Genomic DNA, 16660 nt, shown 5'->3' on the forward strand with positions numbered 1-16660 from the left:
CCAGCTGTACATTACGTCATGGATTTCTAGAAAGCAAATTCAGTAATGGTTTTATACATAATAAGTGGCTAAATCCCTAGCAAAGTTGTATTGCAAAAAACAAATTTAGGAGAATTGGACATTATGAGATACAAGTCCATTAAATCAACTTGTAAGACACTGGAAAATCAAACCCATTCAAGGTCTAATCGATCTGCCATGGTGTTCAACCTTGAACTTAATATCAAAGAGAAAAGAGAAAAGATCATTGAACTTCTGAAAATGTTAGGATATAAAAAAATGCTAAGCTACTGAACTATTTTCATCCAATACACTGTTGAAAATATATTATCTACAAACCAAATTTGATAAATGTTAATTCATGCTTGTTTGTATTATGCTCAAACCTCGAGTGAAGTTTGGCAATGCAGCATAAGGTTATAATGTTATCAGCTAATCAGATGTCTGATTACCTCATTATTATTCACAGATGTTTTCCAAAATCAACCTCATCCTAAATTTTGATAATGAAAGGTTACACAACAGTTTCATTAAAACTGGACTACAAGTACAGTTTCATTAAAACACGACTACAAATTAGTACAGTTTCATTAAAACCTGAATACAAGTACATTTTCAATGATGTTAACAAGTGCAGCCAATTAAGATGCCAGATTAGTTACTTCACTGACATGAGTAGATGTTGTTCCTATATAATTGCATCTGAAATCTAGAAGACCAAATCTCAATATCAGTTCCACTCAAAATCTATTTATAAATACTGACTCTAACGTGGCAACAAGCTGGGTCATTGAGATGCAAGATAACCTCATTAATCTGTATGGATGAAGCCAAACATTTACATCAAGCTCGGTAGAATATGACCAGAAATATAGTCTCTAGACTGTAACAAGCTAAGTTATAAACATCTACATCAAACTCAGTAGAATTTGACCAGAAATATAGTCTCTAGACTGTAACAAGCTAAGTTATAAACATCTACATCAAACTCGGTAGAATATGACCAGAAATATAGTCTCTAGACTGTAACAAGCTAAGTTATAAACATCTACATCAAACTCGGTAGAATTTGACCAGAAATATAGTCTCTAGACTGTAACAAGCTAAGTTATAAACATCTAAATCAAGCTTGGTGGAATTTTAACAGATATGTAGTCTCCATACTGATAACAAGCCAAGTTATAAACATCTACATCAAGCTCGGTGGAATTTGACCAGATATGTCATCTCTAGACTGATAACAAGCCAAGTTATAAACATCTACAGTACATCAAGCTCGGTAGAATTTGACCAGATATGTAGTCTCTAGACTGATAACAAGCCAAGTTATAAACATCTAAATCAAGCTTGGTGGAATTTGACCAGATATGTAGTCTCTAGATCAGTTACAGGCTAAGCCAAATTATCATCATCAATAAGCCCAGATTTCAGGTTTGTCAAAGATCTTGTTGATGTACACTTGCGTGTCAAATCTGATCAGAATTTGACCAGAAAAAGTCTCTAGACTGGTAACAAAGTCAAATTACCCTCATTACTAAGCCCTGATGTCACTTGTAATCAGGTCTAAGATCTTGATGACATATGCTACATACCAAGTTTGATCCTTTGTCTAACCAGAAATGTGATATCAATATTAGTAACAAGAAATTAAGTCAAGATTTTGTTCATACAGTATTTAATTTTCTAATTCGATATCCTGTGACATGTTTTGTTCACAAAAAAATTCCTGACTAAACATGTTCACACTTAATGTTAGAGGAGTTTATTTAGCATTACTGATCAAAACTGACCATTGGTCAAGCATATGTTATTCAGTCATCACTGTATGTTACTCAATTACACCCTTTTTCATCACTGTTCTCATCTAAATTTAAATCAAAATAAATTTGTGTTTGAAAACTATATGTGCCCTTCTCCACACAACAAATTAAGCATTTATATCCCAAACCTTCTAAACAAAGTTTGAAATCTTGTTACAACTGCATAACCCTAGTTAGGTTATTGCTTAATCATTCTAACAAGGAGTTTAAAGAAATTCCAAGTCAATAAGATTTTTAAAATGTGTAACAGAACGAAAAAGTTCTATACCTGTGAAAAAGAATTACAAATATACACCAAACCGAATGGAAATTTCTATCCCTGGAATCTACTTGGAAATGGGTGATAATGCTTGCAGAATTTGTATAAATACATATAAATAATATCATAAGTGTTAGATAATTTTTAATTCATACTCTTCAGAGATTCAAACAGAGGTTCATGGGTAAACAGCACCCATTGCCTTACCTATACACACATATACCAAAACCACTGACTTTCTCGCATCATTTTTCGGTGATGTGTGCATGGTTGAGACTGTACAGGGGATGGTAGGCACAGGCAAAGCAATGGGTGTCATTTATATGCAGACCTGGGTTTGAATCTATGTAAAGTATTAATAAAATATTATCTATCCTGTGTGATAATAGTATATATTTGGAGAGAGAGAGAGAGATAGAGAGAGTTGTTGTTGTTGTGGGGTTTAACGCCATTTTCAGCACACGATAGGCATGCATGGTGGCGAGTATTAATGGTGGAGGAAGAACCCAGGAAGAACCACCGACCCACGAGAAGCTACTGTCAAGCTTTTTCACATACCCATATTGGCCAAATCCAAGACTCGAACCCATGCAGACAGAGGTGAGATGGCAGTGATCTGAAACAGTGAGCGCTTTAGACCATTCGGCCACTCGGGACCCCCGATAGAGAGAGAGAGATGTAAGTAGAACTTGGATTCATATCCTTAGGTCTCACTTGTTACATTTCCCTTTGTTCTTAAATGTTAAACATTGCACCTTATCTACTGTCAATGTGATTTGTGATTTGAAATTTTTATGTAGCTTTAATAATTTTCAGTCATATCGCTACGATGTCTGCAATGTGGCAGTTTATAATGATGTCTAGCACTGGGGCATCATGCCGCAGACATGTAGCATGATGTCCCACCCAGTCACATTATCCTGACACCGGGCCGACCAATCCTAACACTAACCTCTTAATGCTGAGCGCCAAACAAGGCAGCTGTTAGCACCATTTTTGTAAGTCTTTGGTATGACTCGGCCGGGGATCGAACCCACGACCTCTCACATCCGAGATCAACTGTCAATCTCATTTAGATATAAAACTATAACAGGTGATATCTGACAGCTCAATGAAGTGTCCTATAACCCCTCCACCCCAAACACAGCTTCCAAGGGTAGAGAAACCAAACGTGTGCAGAAGGTGAAATCAGGGATGATTCAAGGTCTCCAATATTTAAAGTTGCATGTCAAATATGCTTGCAAGTCATATGCAAATGAAATAAGGAAAATAGATGTTTATGTCAAAATGCTTGAAAGTTGAGATTCTGTGGTAAACACAAGCTTTGGTAAATAAGATAAGCAAGATGGGCATTCATGTCAAAGATGCTTGAAAGTCAAGATTCATGTTAATTTTATGCTGTGGTAAATGAAGTAAGGAATATAAATATTCAAAAGGCACAGATGTTCTAGATGGTAAAACAATCCTAAAAAGATGAAACTCCCACAAAGTCTCAACACTATGAAGCTGTGTATAAAGTTTGTCTCAAATGCAAGCATTCTCAGTAACCTGAAACTTGTCATCACATAACGAGATAAAATTTTGCATTTTGGTAAGGGATCTTCAAAATGAAGTTAAATATTGGTAGCCTAGTTAATGTATCAAATACAGCACAAAGCATCATGGGAGAAAGTATACTAATACTAAAATATGTATTGTTCCTTTTTTTTAATAGACCTTTTTAGTTACACAACAATTTCATTTTAAAATGTGGAGGCAGGTGTGGATCACTTTGTTTCCATATATATATATATATATATATATATATATATATATATATATGGCCAAAAATAGAATATTACTTTATGTTCGATAATTAATAATTATGACTGATATTGATCAATTAATACTCAGTGTGTCACTCATTTCATTGTTAACTAAATGGCTCTTACAAAAGCTATTATGAATATAATATACATAAGATATATACATACACCACTCCCTCGATAACTTGCGCCCTGATAACTCATGAACCCGCTTATAATGCGGGGTCAGGTGTGGCTCCCTTTTTTAAAAAAGAAAATACCCTAAAAATTTATCCCTATTTGTTGAACTTGAAGAAAATTGTGATCAAAATTGGTAACAAAAACTTTGATGTATTGCTCATTTTATCATCAAAAACGGTAAATAGGATCTGGAAATTTTAATCAACACTTTGAATATCAAATTTCAAAATAGGTCTTACATTTTGTTACATTTTCTTTCCAAACAACATTCCTAGTACACTGCAATTAACAATATCAAATTTCAAAACAGGTCATACATTTTGTTACATTTTCTTTCCAAACAACATTCCTAGTACACTGCAATTAACAATATGTAAGGAAACTTTGTCAAGGAAAATTCACTTACGCCTAGTGGAGGCAGTACTTTAATAAATAAATACAAATTAAAGAATTTTTTTATCAATTGAAATTTGTGTTCTAGTTTTATCTTTTAGTTCCTTTTAAGTGTAATTGTCAAATGCAATCTGTTCTCTTGTAATTAAACATAAAATGCATCAATCTACTGTAACAGCTATGTCCGCGAGCATTTCTCTGCGAACCTAATTAAGTGCAGAACGTGTTTTGATAACTTTCTTCTGGAAGTATTTGTTGTATTGTTGCACTGAATTAAAAGGTGGTCTCCTTTGTATTACCACGTTAATTATGTCTTTTGAATCAAATAAAGGAGGTAGAATAAAAGAAAATTTAAGAGGCACAAAATTCCTACAAACTTAACATCTAGTGGCCCTGGTCGTATGTCGGTTGAACTCACTTCATTTGACAATTGAACACACAAATGTTATTGTATATGTAACATCAACTACCTTACATTAACCAGCTCTTTCATAACTGTGATCAAAGATAACAAGGCAGCCAAGCAAAATGAATACATCATAAAATAAAGAGCCTGATTTCACAGATACAGACCATTGTCGGCAAGCGAGTTTCAGAGAATTCTTGAACTGGCACTTAGAGATATCCTCAAGGATGATAGGAAGTTTATTATTACTTCCAATGAAATCATGACATCAATATTGTACTAATTGAACAATACAAAAATTTTGTTTCGACGCAGACAATTGTCTCCCGAAATAAGTGTCACGTGTTTTTGAAAAAAAAGGAATCATGTTTGGTGGTGTATCAACAGTTAGTCTAGATCCTTGCTCAGTGGACTTCCGATTTGGCAGGATAATACTGTACACCACTACGGGAACCAGATTCATCAAGAAAACAAAAAGCAGTGATGTAATACACAGATCTTTTCGCATACACATGAGGGTTGTTGAACATTTTGAACGTTATCTCATCCTTTGGACATTTTGAAAATAAATGTTATTTAAACAGAATAATAAACAACTTCATTAGAAAAAGCATGTTATGAAAAATTATTATCAACGTGATTGTAAAATGAGGATTTAGTCAATAAACAGCCCAGTTATCTAACGCTGCTTCCCCCACCCCACGATTTTCTTGATGTCCAAGGGATTTTTTCTTCAATTTTTGGAGGTATCTTGGTAACTCATGCCTCGCTTATAGTGTGGTCCATGTTTGTGGACTCCATTGTGCGTGAGTTATCGAGGGATAGGTGTACATAAAATATAGTATACATAAGATATATATACACATATAATATAATATAAATAAAATATATACGTACATAGAATATAATAAACATAAGATATATACACACATATAATATAATATACGTAAGATATATACACACATAGAATATAATATACATAAGATATATACACACATATAATATAATATACATAAGATATATACACACATATAATATAATATACATAAGATATATACACACTTATAATATAATATACATAAGATATATACAGACATAGAATATAATATATGTAAGATATATACACACATAGAATATAATATACATAAGATATAGACATACATATATATGTGTCACTATTCTCTCTTGCTTGTCTTAATGAGTGAACAAAGTTTCATGTAATCATATCAAACTATGGAATATCACTAATATTCTGAGAAAAACTCATGCTCAAACAGTGAACGCATTACATTCATAATCCAGGCAATTCATAGTAATGTTCAGCAAATATCTTGTCTGAGAAAGGACTGATCCTTATTATTATCTCATCTAGGCATAAAAGCCTGTCAATTAAAAACAAGAAATTTTAAAACAAAAAATAATTTAGGGTACCAAAAAACATTTTTATTGATAAACTGATGTTTACAATTTACTGCAATATTACTACTTAAGGATCAAGCTGAATTGCCAGACATGTCAAGCAAATACAAGAATTTAAGGAAGCCAGCTAATACAAAACCCAAAAACCTTAATAAGTATTAGTTCTGATTTTTAGTATACAAATCTTTCCTCAGAAATATTATAATTTGTTCATGAATGGCTTTTATCTGTAAAGTATACGTTACTCTGTTTCAAGAACACAAAAATCATCATAGAGAGAGAATTTTAACACATTTCCCTGACACTTATGATGAATGGTTTGCAAAACCCGTAAAGTCATCAGAACTTCCTGGATTAGTTTGACAAAGCTCCCATGAAACTGGGATGATCGTTGTTTCATTTCTTTCATCTCATTCTCTGCATCTGCAATTGATGTAATGGGTATCTGGATGGAATCCTAAAACAGAACAAAGGTTGTTTAAATAAAATATGCTTGTGATTAGCTCAAACTATATACATGTATAGGAGTATATACCAGAGGGAAAATAGGACATATAGGACTGGACCAATCTTGTATTTAAACATGACAATAAGAGCTTTATGTGTTTTGACCCACTGAGGCAAAGCATAAAGCAAACAGTCTCACAGTGAAAAGTCAGGCAGGAGTTATGATTCCATTTTATTGAGAAAAAGAAAGCTAAATTGAAGTTAATTTTAGATGTAAATGGTATAAGCCTGATTTCAGAGTATTACGTCAGTTAATTTAGTCCTTAATATGTAACTGAAGGAAATTACAAATGTAGGAACTTAATGTCCTAATTTAAACATAACAAAACCCTCTCCATTAGATCTATTAATCACATGTGTCAAACTGTGGTCACAAGTGTGCCAAAGGCTGTAAAATAGGAGCTCATCTGGATGAAACTGGTAGCACTCAAGTCATTTTTTAATCATTGAATGTCTATTTTATATATATATATATATATATATATATATATATATATATATATATATATATATATAGATAGATAGATAGATATAGATATATATATATAAATTCTGGCTCCTTGGCTATGATTAACACTGTATCTACATTTCAATGAAATCTGTTCAACACCATTTATCATGCAGAAAGTAAATGCAAACGAGTTTCCGTTTTATAACACTGACCATGGTATCTGAGCTACTTATCATAAAATGAACCCCTTTCTTAGCTTTTAGAAATTAATAAATCTTTTTGTAAGCAATTTACAACCGCTCTGCACAACTGGTCTGAATCTGTTTGAGGACATAGCCTTAGAACTAGTTGGTCATCAATACCAGTGAGTAAAGGGATTCTGGTAAATTAGTTTACCCACCCCAAACAAATACATTTTCATAACAGTAATGCCTAACTTACTGCTGTTGTATAGTTCAATTTTACAGTTTGGTGGGAGGCTGAAGATCCAAGAAATTGGTAAAAATAAGAAAAAAAGGATGGAATAATAACACTTCCTGTTGATGTGAAGAGTACTGCCAGGCAGTATCTGCCAGAACCACTTTTTCTTGCAATTACTATCAGCCTCAAAGAAAATATGCCATCACTTTGTTGAGCTAAACAGCAAACTAACATAGGAGGAAATAGTCATGTGAGATCACTAAAATATGGTTTTATTCCCCTCCTCCAGAGCTAAACAGCAAACTAACGTAGGAGGAAATAGTCATGTGAGATCACTAAAATATGGTTTTGTTCCCCTCCTCCAGAGCTAAACAGCAAACTAACGTAGGAGGAAATAGTCATGTGAGATCACTAAAATATGGTTTTATTCCCCTCCTCCAGAGCTAAACAGCAAACTAACGTAGGAGGAAATAGTCATGTGAGATCACTAAAATATGGTTTTATTCCCCTCCTCCAGAGCTAAACAGCAAACTAACGTAGGAGGAAATAGTCATGTGAGATCACTAAAATATGGTTTTATTCCTCTCCTCCAGAGCTAAACAGCAAACTAACGTAGGAGGAAATAGTCAAGTGAGATCACTAAAATATGGTTTTATTCCCCTCCTCCAGAGCCGAATGAATCAAACAAATGGCTCAAACATCATGGGTTTTAATCTTCATGAATGAAAGATCCCTGCTGGTAAGGGACTCGTAAGCTCTCTTAATAGTTACGGTAACCTACGATTTCTCCTCTAATGAAAGTATAAAGCCTTAATGAGGCATACAAGTTTATCATGATCTTCACAAGCACCTAACCAACTGAGACCTGGGAACTCAATTAGGAATGGAGCATCTGATGGAAAGTGGTTTTTCTTGCCAGAAAGCTTGATTGTCAAAGAAGAGAAACCAACTCATAATTACCACTGAACCTCAGACACCATATTTCTATGGATAGGTCCACCATGTAAGTTCCACATGTTGAATCTGGTGTGCTTTTTGGATGGATGCAGTAAAGAAGGCATTCAGTGACCAGTCAATGGCCATCCATTCCTGGGTGTTCCTGATACCAGCAAATGTAGGAAAGTTTGAAAAAACTATTGATTCCATCTTAACACATTTCTGCAGGGTGTTCTCCTTAGCATACATGAGATGAGGGAATGAGCTTCATACCCTATCAATATACCAAAGGAGGAAGATATCAGAATGAGCTTCATACCCTATCCATATACTAGAGGAGGAAGATATCAGAATGACCTTCATACCCTATCCATATACCAGAGGAGGAAGATATCAGTATGAGCTTCATACCCTATCCATATACTAGAGGAGGAAGATATCAGAATGAGCTTCATACCCTATCCATATACTAGAAGATGAAGATATCAGAATGAGCTTCATACCCTATCCATATACTAGAAGAGGAAGATATCAGAATGAGCTTCATACCCTATCCATATACTAGAAGAGGAAGATATCAGAATGGGCTTCATACCCTATCCATATACTAGAGGAGGAAGATATCTTAATGAGCTATATACCGTATCCATCTACTAGAGAAGGAAGATATCAGAATGAGCTATATACCGTATCCATCTACTAGAAGAGGAAGATATCAGAAAGAGATTCATACCCTATCCATTTACTAGAAGAGGAAGATATCAGAATGAGCTTCATACTCTATCCATATACTAGAGGAGGAAGATATCAGAACCAACTGTGGCATCAATCTTTTATGATATAAAGAACCTACCCATCAACCGTGATACTTGACCAAACCACTGAAGAAAGGTTTAGCCTGGCTACAGTGGGATGAAGAATACACTGCTGGAGAGTAGGTTAGTTTATAGGGATGTACACCCCCTCTAACAAACAGGATATAATGGCATTTCAGTTTTAAGAGATAAACACTATCAAAGCAAACTTTATTAAAAACAGCCATAAAGGACATTATATTGTTACAAAAGAATTTCCTGGAATTTAAGATAAGACTATTTCTTCCTTTCAATTGCTTAGTTTAACTGACACCATCTGATATTCTCTAGCAACAGTAATACTTTTCAATTAGCTGATTTGGACGTCAGATGAGCACTACTTTCACTTAGGACCAACAAGCCATCCTAAGAAGTCACATGATGGAGACCCCCATATTGATATGGTTTCCATTCTGAAGTGGCATGCATAATATTTACAAGATGGCAGCCATAGCGAACACCAGATGGACACAATTTCACAGAAGAAATTATCTTTTACTTTGGTGCCAATTACGTTGCACATACACATCACAAGCTGCAGCTGTAACTAAAGAACCCTTATGGTTTATGGACCAGGCTCTAAATGCTGACATGGTTCTGCAGATTTCTTAAAAAGACATCAATGGCTTGTATCCATTTGATTACTCTTTGCTGGAACACCTGGACCTAGTTAAACAGGCCATGACTGACATTAAGGTTCATGCACATTAGTCTTTTGCCAGTTGCCCTGATTCACTCAATTACATATGTATTGCTGTGACTCTCTCTTATAACCAGCTGTTATTACAGGGCACTTATGGTCAATTGAGGGTTAGTGAAGCACCAGTGGAAAACTAGTCAAGTTTTCTCACTAGTAATTGAACCTGTTACATTTACAAATAATAATGAACTATCATCAAGTTAAGGTTGGCTTTCATCCAAAGCAGCTTATGAAAATAATGAGCAAAATATGAAATGATTGCTGGGTATGAGTTAGGGTTAGGGTCACTTTAAATGATTGTTGGGTTAGAGCTAGGGTTAGGGTTACGGTCACACGAAATGATTGTTGGGTTATGGTTAGAGTTAGGGTCACATGAAATGATTAATTGTTGGGTATGGGTTAGAGTTAGGGTTAGGGTCACATGAAATGATTGTTGGGTTAGGGTTAGGGTCACATGAAATGATTGTTGGGTTAGGGTTAGGGTCATATGAAATGATTGTTGGGTCACATTAAGACTTTCTATGACACTATTAACATGAAACAGTTCCTTGTGGTTGACACAAATAATAATAATAATAATGAGGACTTTGTATAGTGCGTAATCTTTAGAAACTCTAAGCGCTTTACAACATTAGACAACACCTATAAGATAAAAAAACATAATAATATTATTACCAAAAAAACCCACCATGAAATTAGAAAAACTTTAAAAAATAAAAAACATGCTGAGAATATTTCAGGTAGGAAACATTATTAGGTCTTTAAGTTTGTTCTTGCACTCGAAATAAGTGTGTTGAGAGAGCCCTCTTGAATGTGATCACTCTGTCTTTGTGTCTAAGTTCAGTGGGCATCTCATTCCACATTGCTCGGCCCTGGTATGCAAAAGAATGCTGTCCATATGACTTTGTTTTCATAGTCAGGGAAAAATGAGTATGCGATTGTCAGAAGAGGAGCGTAAGTATCTTGCTGGTGTGTACACATGGGTGAGGTTGGATAGGTATGTTGGACTAGAGTCCGACAGTGAAACGTAGCACAGAGAACAAATTTTGTGTTTGATTCTGGATCGAATGGATAGCCAGTTTAGGGTACAGAGCAGCAGGGAGGTGTACTCTGATCATGGTACTCTAAGTATGATCTGAGCAGCTGTGTTTTGAACTTTTTGAATTTTCTGGAATAGATATTGATATGAACCAGACAGAATTTAGTTACAATAGTCCAGTCTTGACAGTACTAATGAACAAACAAATTGTTTTAGTGGCATCAACTGAAAGATATTTGCAAATTGAGCTGATGCGTCTCAGCTCAAGATATGCAGCCTTGCATATGTTCATGACATTTTGGTGCAATGTGAGAGTACTGTCCTGAGTAACACCTAGGTTTCGTAATGATTGTGTGAATTTAATGTTGGCATTGCTGATATTTATTGTTTAATCAGCTTAATACAAACAAACAAAAACTATCTGTGTCATTAAAATTATCGAAGACTGAAGTGATTCAAATACAAAAACACAGTTACAGTGGAGTATTTCCATTTTTTCTGGTCATTATTACAATGTTAGCAGATGTGGTTGCGAAAGTAGCTGAATTAAGGGCCATTGTAACTGTACCCTGGATAGCTTTCAAAAAAGGCTATTGGAGGCTGCATAACATTTCATAAACAAATAAAAAAGGAAAAGGCCTTCAATTACCAGGGACAACTGACAGACAAAACTCAAGCTGAGGTCTTCGACTACATGTTACAAATGCATCCATTCACCAATCTTGATTTACTCATGATGGCAAAGTCAGTCAAGCATTGTTATGGTGTTTTTATGCAGAATGAACTTTTATGAATGGTTCCCTGCACAATGAAAACTGGCATTTTTAACCTAGATTCAACAACAGGTCCTGAAACTGATTGGGTTGCACACTATTTAACAACCAATTCTCTGGTGTAGTTTGACACAGACAGGCTTGCACTGTCACTTTAAGTTGTTGACTATTTATCAATGACAGAAGACAATCACTTCTTAATTGACTCTCCCTATGCTTGATGGGACAATATGTGGATATCTTGTTATTCAAACACTGCATGCATTTGCAAGAAGCAAAGTTTCCACAACATCATCATAACATATTCCCCTTGCTGATTTTGCACTGCCACGTAATACATACACTTGACAGTATATGAAATGACTGTTGTTAACAAATAACTCAGCCTGACACAGTGCTGATGTGGATCTGAGCATGTTTGTCACCAAAGTGGATTTAGCTGAGATTACCAGCCAGGTTGTTACTGACTTTAATTCACTGACAAGCTTGTAATTTTTTTAAGACAGAACTAGAAAATTAAAACGTTAAACATGGATGTTCAAGATATTGTTATGAGGATCTTTTGCTTGCATCTTTGAGACAGTTGTGAAAACAAAAGTAAAAGTTAAAACTCCGTGATAAATGAGTTTAGACCTTTCTATGAGCAGAAACTGACTTCAGCTGGTTTAAGAGTGAATGCATCAATGGTCATGATGATATGATGAAATAATACATTCCTACAGTAAACACTATGGTTCCCCCAAAATCATGTGCAGTAGCTTCATGGAGCAAATGGTGACGTAAAAAACTCACCTGTCAATCTCATCTTACAAATGCTTGAGTCTGGATCATATTTGTTTATCATAATTGGAAAATAAGGGGGAGGGGGCAAATGGCAATGTTGATAAATTATCAACAAAAAGTAATTTGGTGTTAAAGTAGAATTTTAAACATGCAGAAAATCAACATCATTAGTCACCGGAAATGAAATTCAGTTAAATCTATCCCACCTGGTACTTAACCATCTTTGATGTTTTCATTTGAGATTAGATTTTACACTGTACTTAAGTGATGGCGACGAAATTGTGGAAATTATCAACAGGGTGATGGAACAGTGGATGCTAATATCAAGAACTATTTTGTTCCACTTGTTCAGGAATATTTGCTTCAAAGCGGTGTTATCACACCTCGGTATATTACCAAATATAATGTAAGTGAAGATAAGATAGAAATAGACCACTGCAACCACCCTGATGAACCACTACCAACTCAAGGCAAACTTGGAAATGATAGCATTAGCATGAAAAAATGCCATAGAGAAAAGATACAACACCATCAGGTGTCAAATCAGCCAAAACCTTTTCGACAAGAAAATAAAGTGACAACTGATGCTGAATCTATTATGGATGCATTCTGTTTGATTACATTAAACCAACACTGATAAAATGAATGACTTATCAAGGTTTCAGTTACCAATTTTGTTTCCAATTTTCTTCATGTTCAACAAATAGTGGTCAAGTTACTGGAACTTCCCAGCAAAAAAAAATGGGATCCCATAACTGACACTGCATTATAAGCGGGTATGCGAGTTATCTGGATTTGAGTTAATTGAAGGAGTGGTGTATATAAGAATTATGTTAGGGTCCCAGAATGCACAAATGTCGGAGACGTACAAAGTCCTTAGGTGATGATTTTCTATAATGTATGACAGTTGTACTAGCAAACAAAAGGCAAATGGTTATAAGTGCATGTGTATGTTGCACCTGGACGTGACAAGTCTGGGAGTGGTCTGCATGTCATGTAATTATATTGCACTTGTGTTATTAATGGGAAAGAAACTATGACAGACCCCAATGTTACCAATTTTTAAAACAAAAGTAATAAAAGAGGAACAACAACTGTGAGATGAAATCACCAAGAGAATCTTGGCAAAGTTCAAGACTGTAATGGAAAATGTCAGACAAAACCACACAAAAATATGTATTGGGTAGTGGATTTATACAGCCAATGGAAACTGAATATTAAATGTCGTCTGCCATGCACAGGTTATACAAAATTAACCTCAGCCATAAGCTATGGATTTTTTACTGCTTAAAAATGAATTATAGCACACAGTATTTTCTGCAACCCTTACTTAAGCACACAAGCCAGGATTTTTTTTTACTTTGTGCTAATGCATTAAACTGAAATTTACATATGGCTCACTTTAACAAACGAATAAAACAATTAAGCAACTAACCATAATTCACTGCAATACAATGTTGATATGGCTGGTTTGGTTATTTATTGGCATGATTATTTTTGATTGTTTTGACTGGCGCATAGCGCATGCAATTGTGAGTGACGATGAAAGTAAAACTAGCAAAGTCTTGTGTATAGAAGGAGTTGGCCTGTCTAAGCTAACAAAATCTCAAATCCTTGCGATGCTACTAACCATTTTTCTTCTTTTAGTCACTGTGAACTTGACCCTTGATCCCATAATCTGTAATAGGCTTTATTTTTAAGCGAAGTGCAAGCCATACATTGTTTTATCCAGGAATGTGAAGCAAAACTCGTGTTACAGAGGACAAAACATTTTTGTCTTTCACTCGCAGTGACTTTGACCTTTGCACCCAAATCAATAGGATTCTTCCTTACCCCAAGTGCAAAATTAGTATGACGTAGATTTCAAGTTAGTGTATGGAAAATAATACAATAACAGACAGACAATAATACAGAAGACTGGATCATAACATGAAATGCTTTGTCAAATGGCAGATGTATACACCTGCTTACATATACATTGCAGCCAGCCAGTAGAACTGGTGTAGAAAGAACTGAGGAATATCCCTTTAAGTACCACAGACCCACAGGAAGCTGATGGTAAGCATTCTCACATACCCACATTCGACAAGCACAAGAATCGAACCAATGTGGAGATGGCAGTAATTGGTAAAGGCAAACATTTGGACCACTCAGCCACCTGGTGCCCTAAAATCAATATTGTTGAATAAAAGGCGACACCTAGAATTATATCTCACATGTTGCTTAAAGGGATGACATTATAATTCCATATTTTTCTCTTGAACACATTACCATTTTTTGAAAATAATAATTGCTAATTTCATACCTGATAGATTTTTAAATGGTCTGTACTATAGCTTGCTGCAGAGCTTGTGACCATGCTTTTGACAATCCTGCTCAGCTTGACAGGGCCATTTGAAAGTCCCTTTACATTTTCCCGCACTCGTGCCTCCAGTTCACAACCACGGGAAAAGGCCACACAGATGCTGTCAAGACTTATCAATTCTTGTTCCTTTTCTTTGCCATACCGTGGGTAAATAGCTATCAGACGACTGGAGTATCGACCATATTTTTGATGAAATACCAAGATATCAGAATGCAATTTCGTCTCAACTAAAATAAAAACATTAAATCAGTTTGTATAACAAGCTGAAATGCTACAAAGAAACATTTATCAACTTTCAGGAGAAAAGAAAACAATACAGATATACCTTAATTTGTTAACAAAGTCTGACTCTAATGAAGAGATAATTTCAACAAGCACTTGTTATAATGGCCAATACAAGTATAGCATGCTCTTTTCATAATATGAAACCTTTCATAAACTACTGTAAATTTGCAAACAACATACCAAAATGTGACGATATATTTGCATTTTTGTGTGGAAGAAATCATATATTCGATCTCCGAGTTCATTCTTGCATACATCTATTGTCTAAATATTCCATAGCTCTCTCTGGTTAAAGGCTGTTACAGTAAAATGCGAGTTCACAAAAATCACTGATTCACTCGGGACTTTCATCAAATCAATGGAATCACTGATTTAATGGTCACCAGATTTTACTATTTCATTAAAGCCAATTCAGTAATAATGGATAAAGCAAAGCTAAATGCAACTTCAATTTTCGTCTTCATTTCAAATCTAATGCAAACAAAAAGGGCGAGTATGACTCCATAACCTAACTGGTGTTATGAAGCTATAGCATGTGCCCTAATAATGGCTTCCCAGTCTTTCCACTCTTCTCTGTCATGCTTGTACAAGTAAAATAGTTAGAACTAAGAAATTGGATGCATAAGTTGGTGTCATTATTTTGCAATAAATATACTATTTGTTCAAGGAAAATTGTTGTCATTACTTTGCAATGCATTGCTCAATCTGTTGAGCAGGAACAATACAATTCAGTATCATGCACATAAATGTGCTTAACTGTAACTGATATGCATATTAATTTTGTAGAAAGATGACATAAGCATCACTGATTTCATACTATAACTGGACTCATCATTGTTTGTAATTTCATGAGATTACTTAAAATTTCAGGGATTTCATGAAAACCCGCCAAGTTAGTAAATGACTTTGCAAACTTACTGAAAATTTCAGGCATTTCGTGAAATCAATTGTTGCATTAGGTAAGTACCATGTTCATGTACTACTAAGAGATTTAATTGATGTACATTAGATTTTCTAAGGATTGCTATCATTTCAAGAATGAATTTAATTAAATAAATGCAACCATTTAGCAATTGGTAGTACTTCTTTGCAATTTAATTAGAAATAAGATGCAAACAAGAGACCTAAGTGATCTGTTAGAGATCCCTTGTGCAGTGTTGGAGTGAAGAATTTTAGCACAAGTGATCTGTTAGGGATCCCTTGTGCAGTGTTGGAGTGAAGAATATTAGCACAAGTGATCTGTTAGGGATCCGTTCTGCAGTGTT

At 34.8% G+C, this 16660-nt stretch overlaps 1 protein-coding gene across 2 annotated transcripts in view; it reads right to left on the reverse strand.

The window, feature by feature from the left end:
- Window positions 1-1658: 1658 nt before the first annotated feature.
- Window positions 1659-16660, reverse strand: part of LOC149772611 (uncharacterized) — a 143788-nt gene continuing 128786 nt past the window's right edge. For both annotated transcript variants that reach the window (XM_089947579.1, XM_089947578.1), the window contains exons 15-16: window positions 15051-15337; window positions 1659-6739 (exon numbers count right to left, since the gene is read on the reverse strand). In XM_089947579.1, coding sequence (XP_089803705.1) covers window positions 6524-6739; window positions 15051-15337 — 503 coding nt within the window. In that variant the 3' untranslated portion in view covers window positions 1659-6523. The remainder of the gene's footprint in view (window positions 6740-15050; window positions 15338-16660) is intronic.

The sequence above is a fragment of the Sinohyriopsis cumingii genome, unplaced genomic scaffold, assembly GCF_028554795.1.
Source record: "Sinohyriopsis cumingii isolate HCF-2022 unplaced genomic scaffold, ASM2855479v2 utg001339l, whole genome shotgun sequence".
NCBI classification, from domain to species: domain Eukaryota; kingdom Metazoa; phylum Mollusca; class Bivalvia; order Unionida; family Unionidae; genus Sinohyriopsis; species Sinohyriopsis cumingii.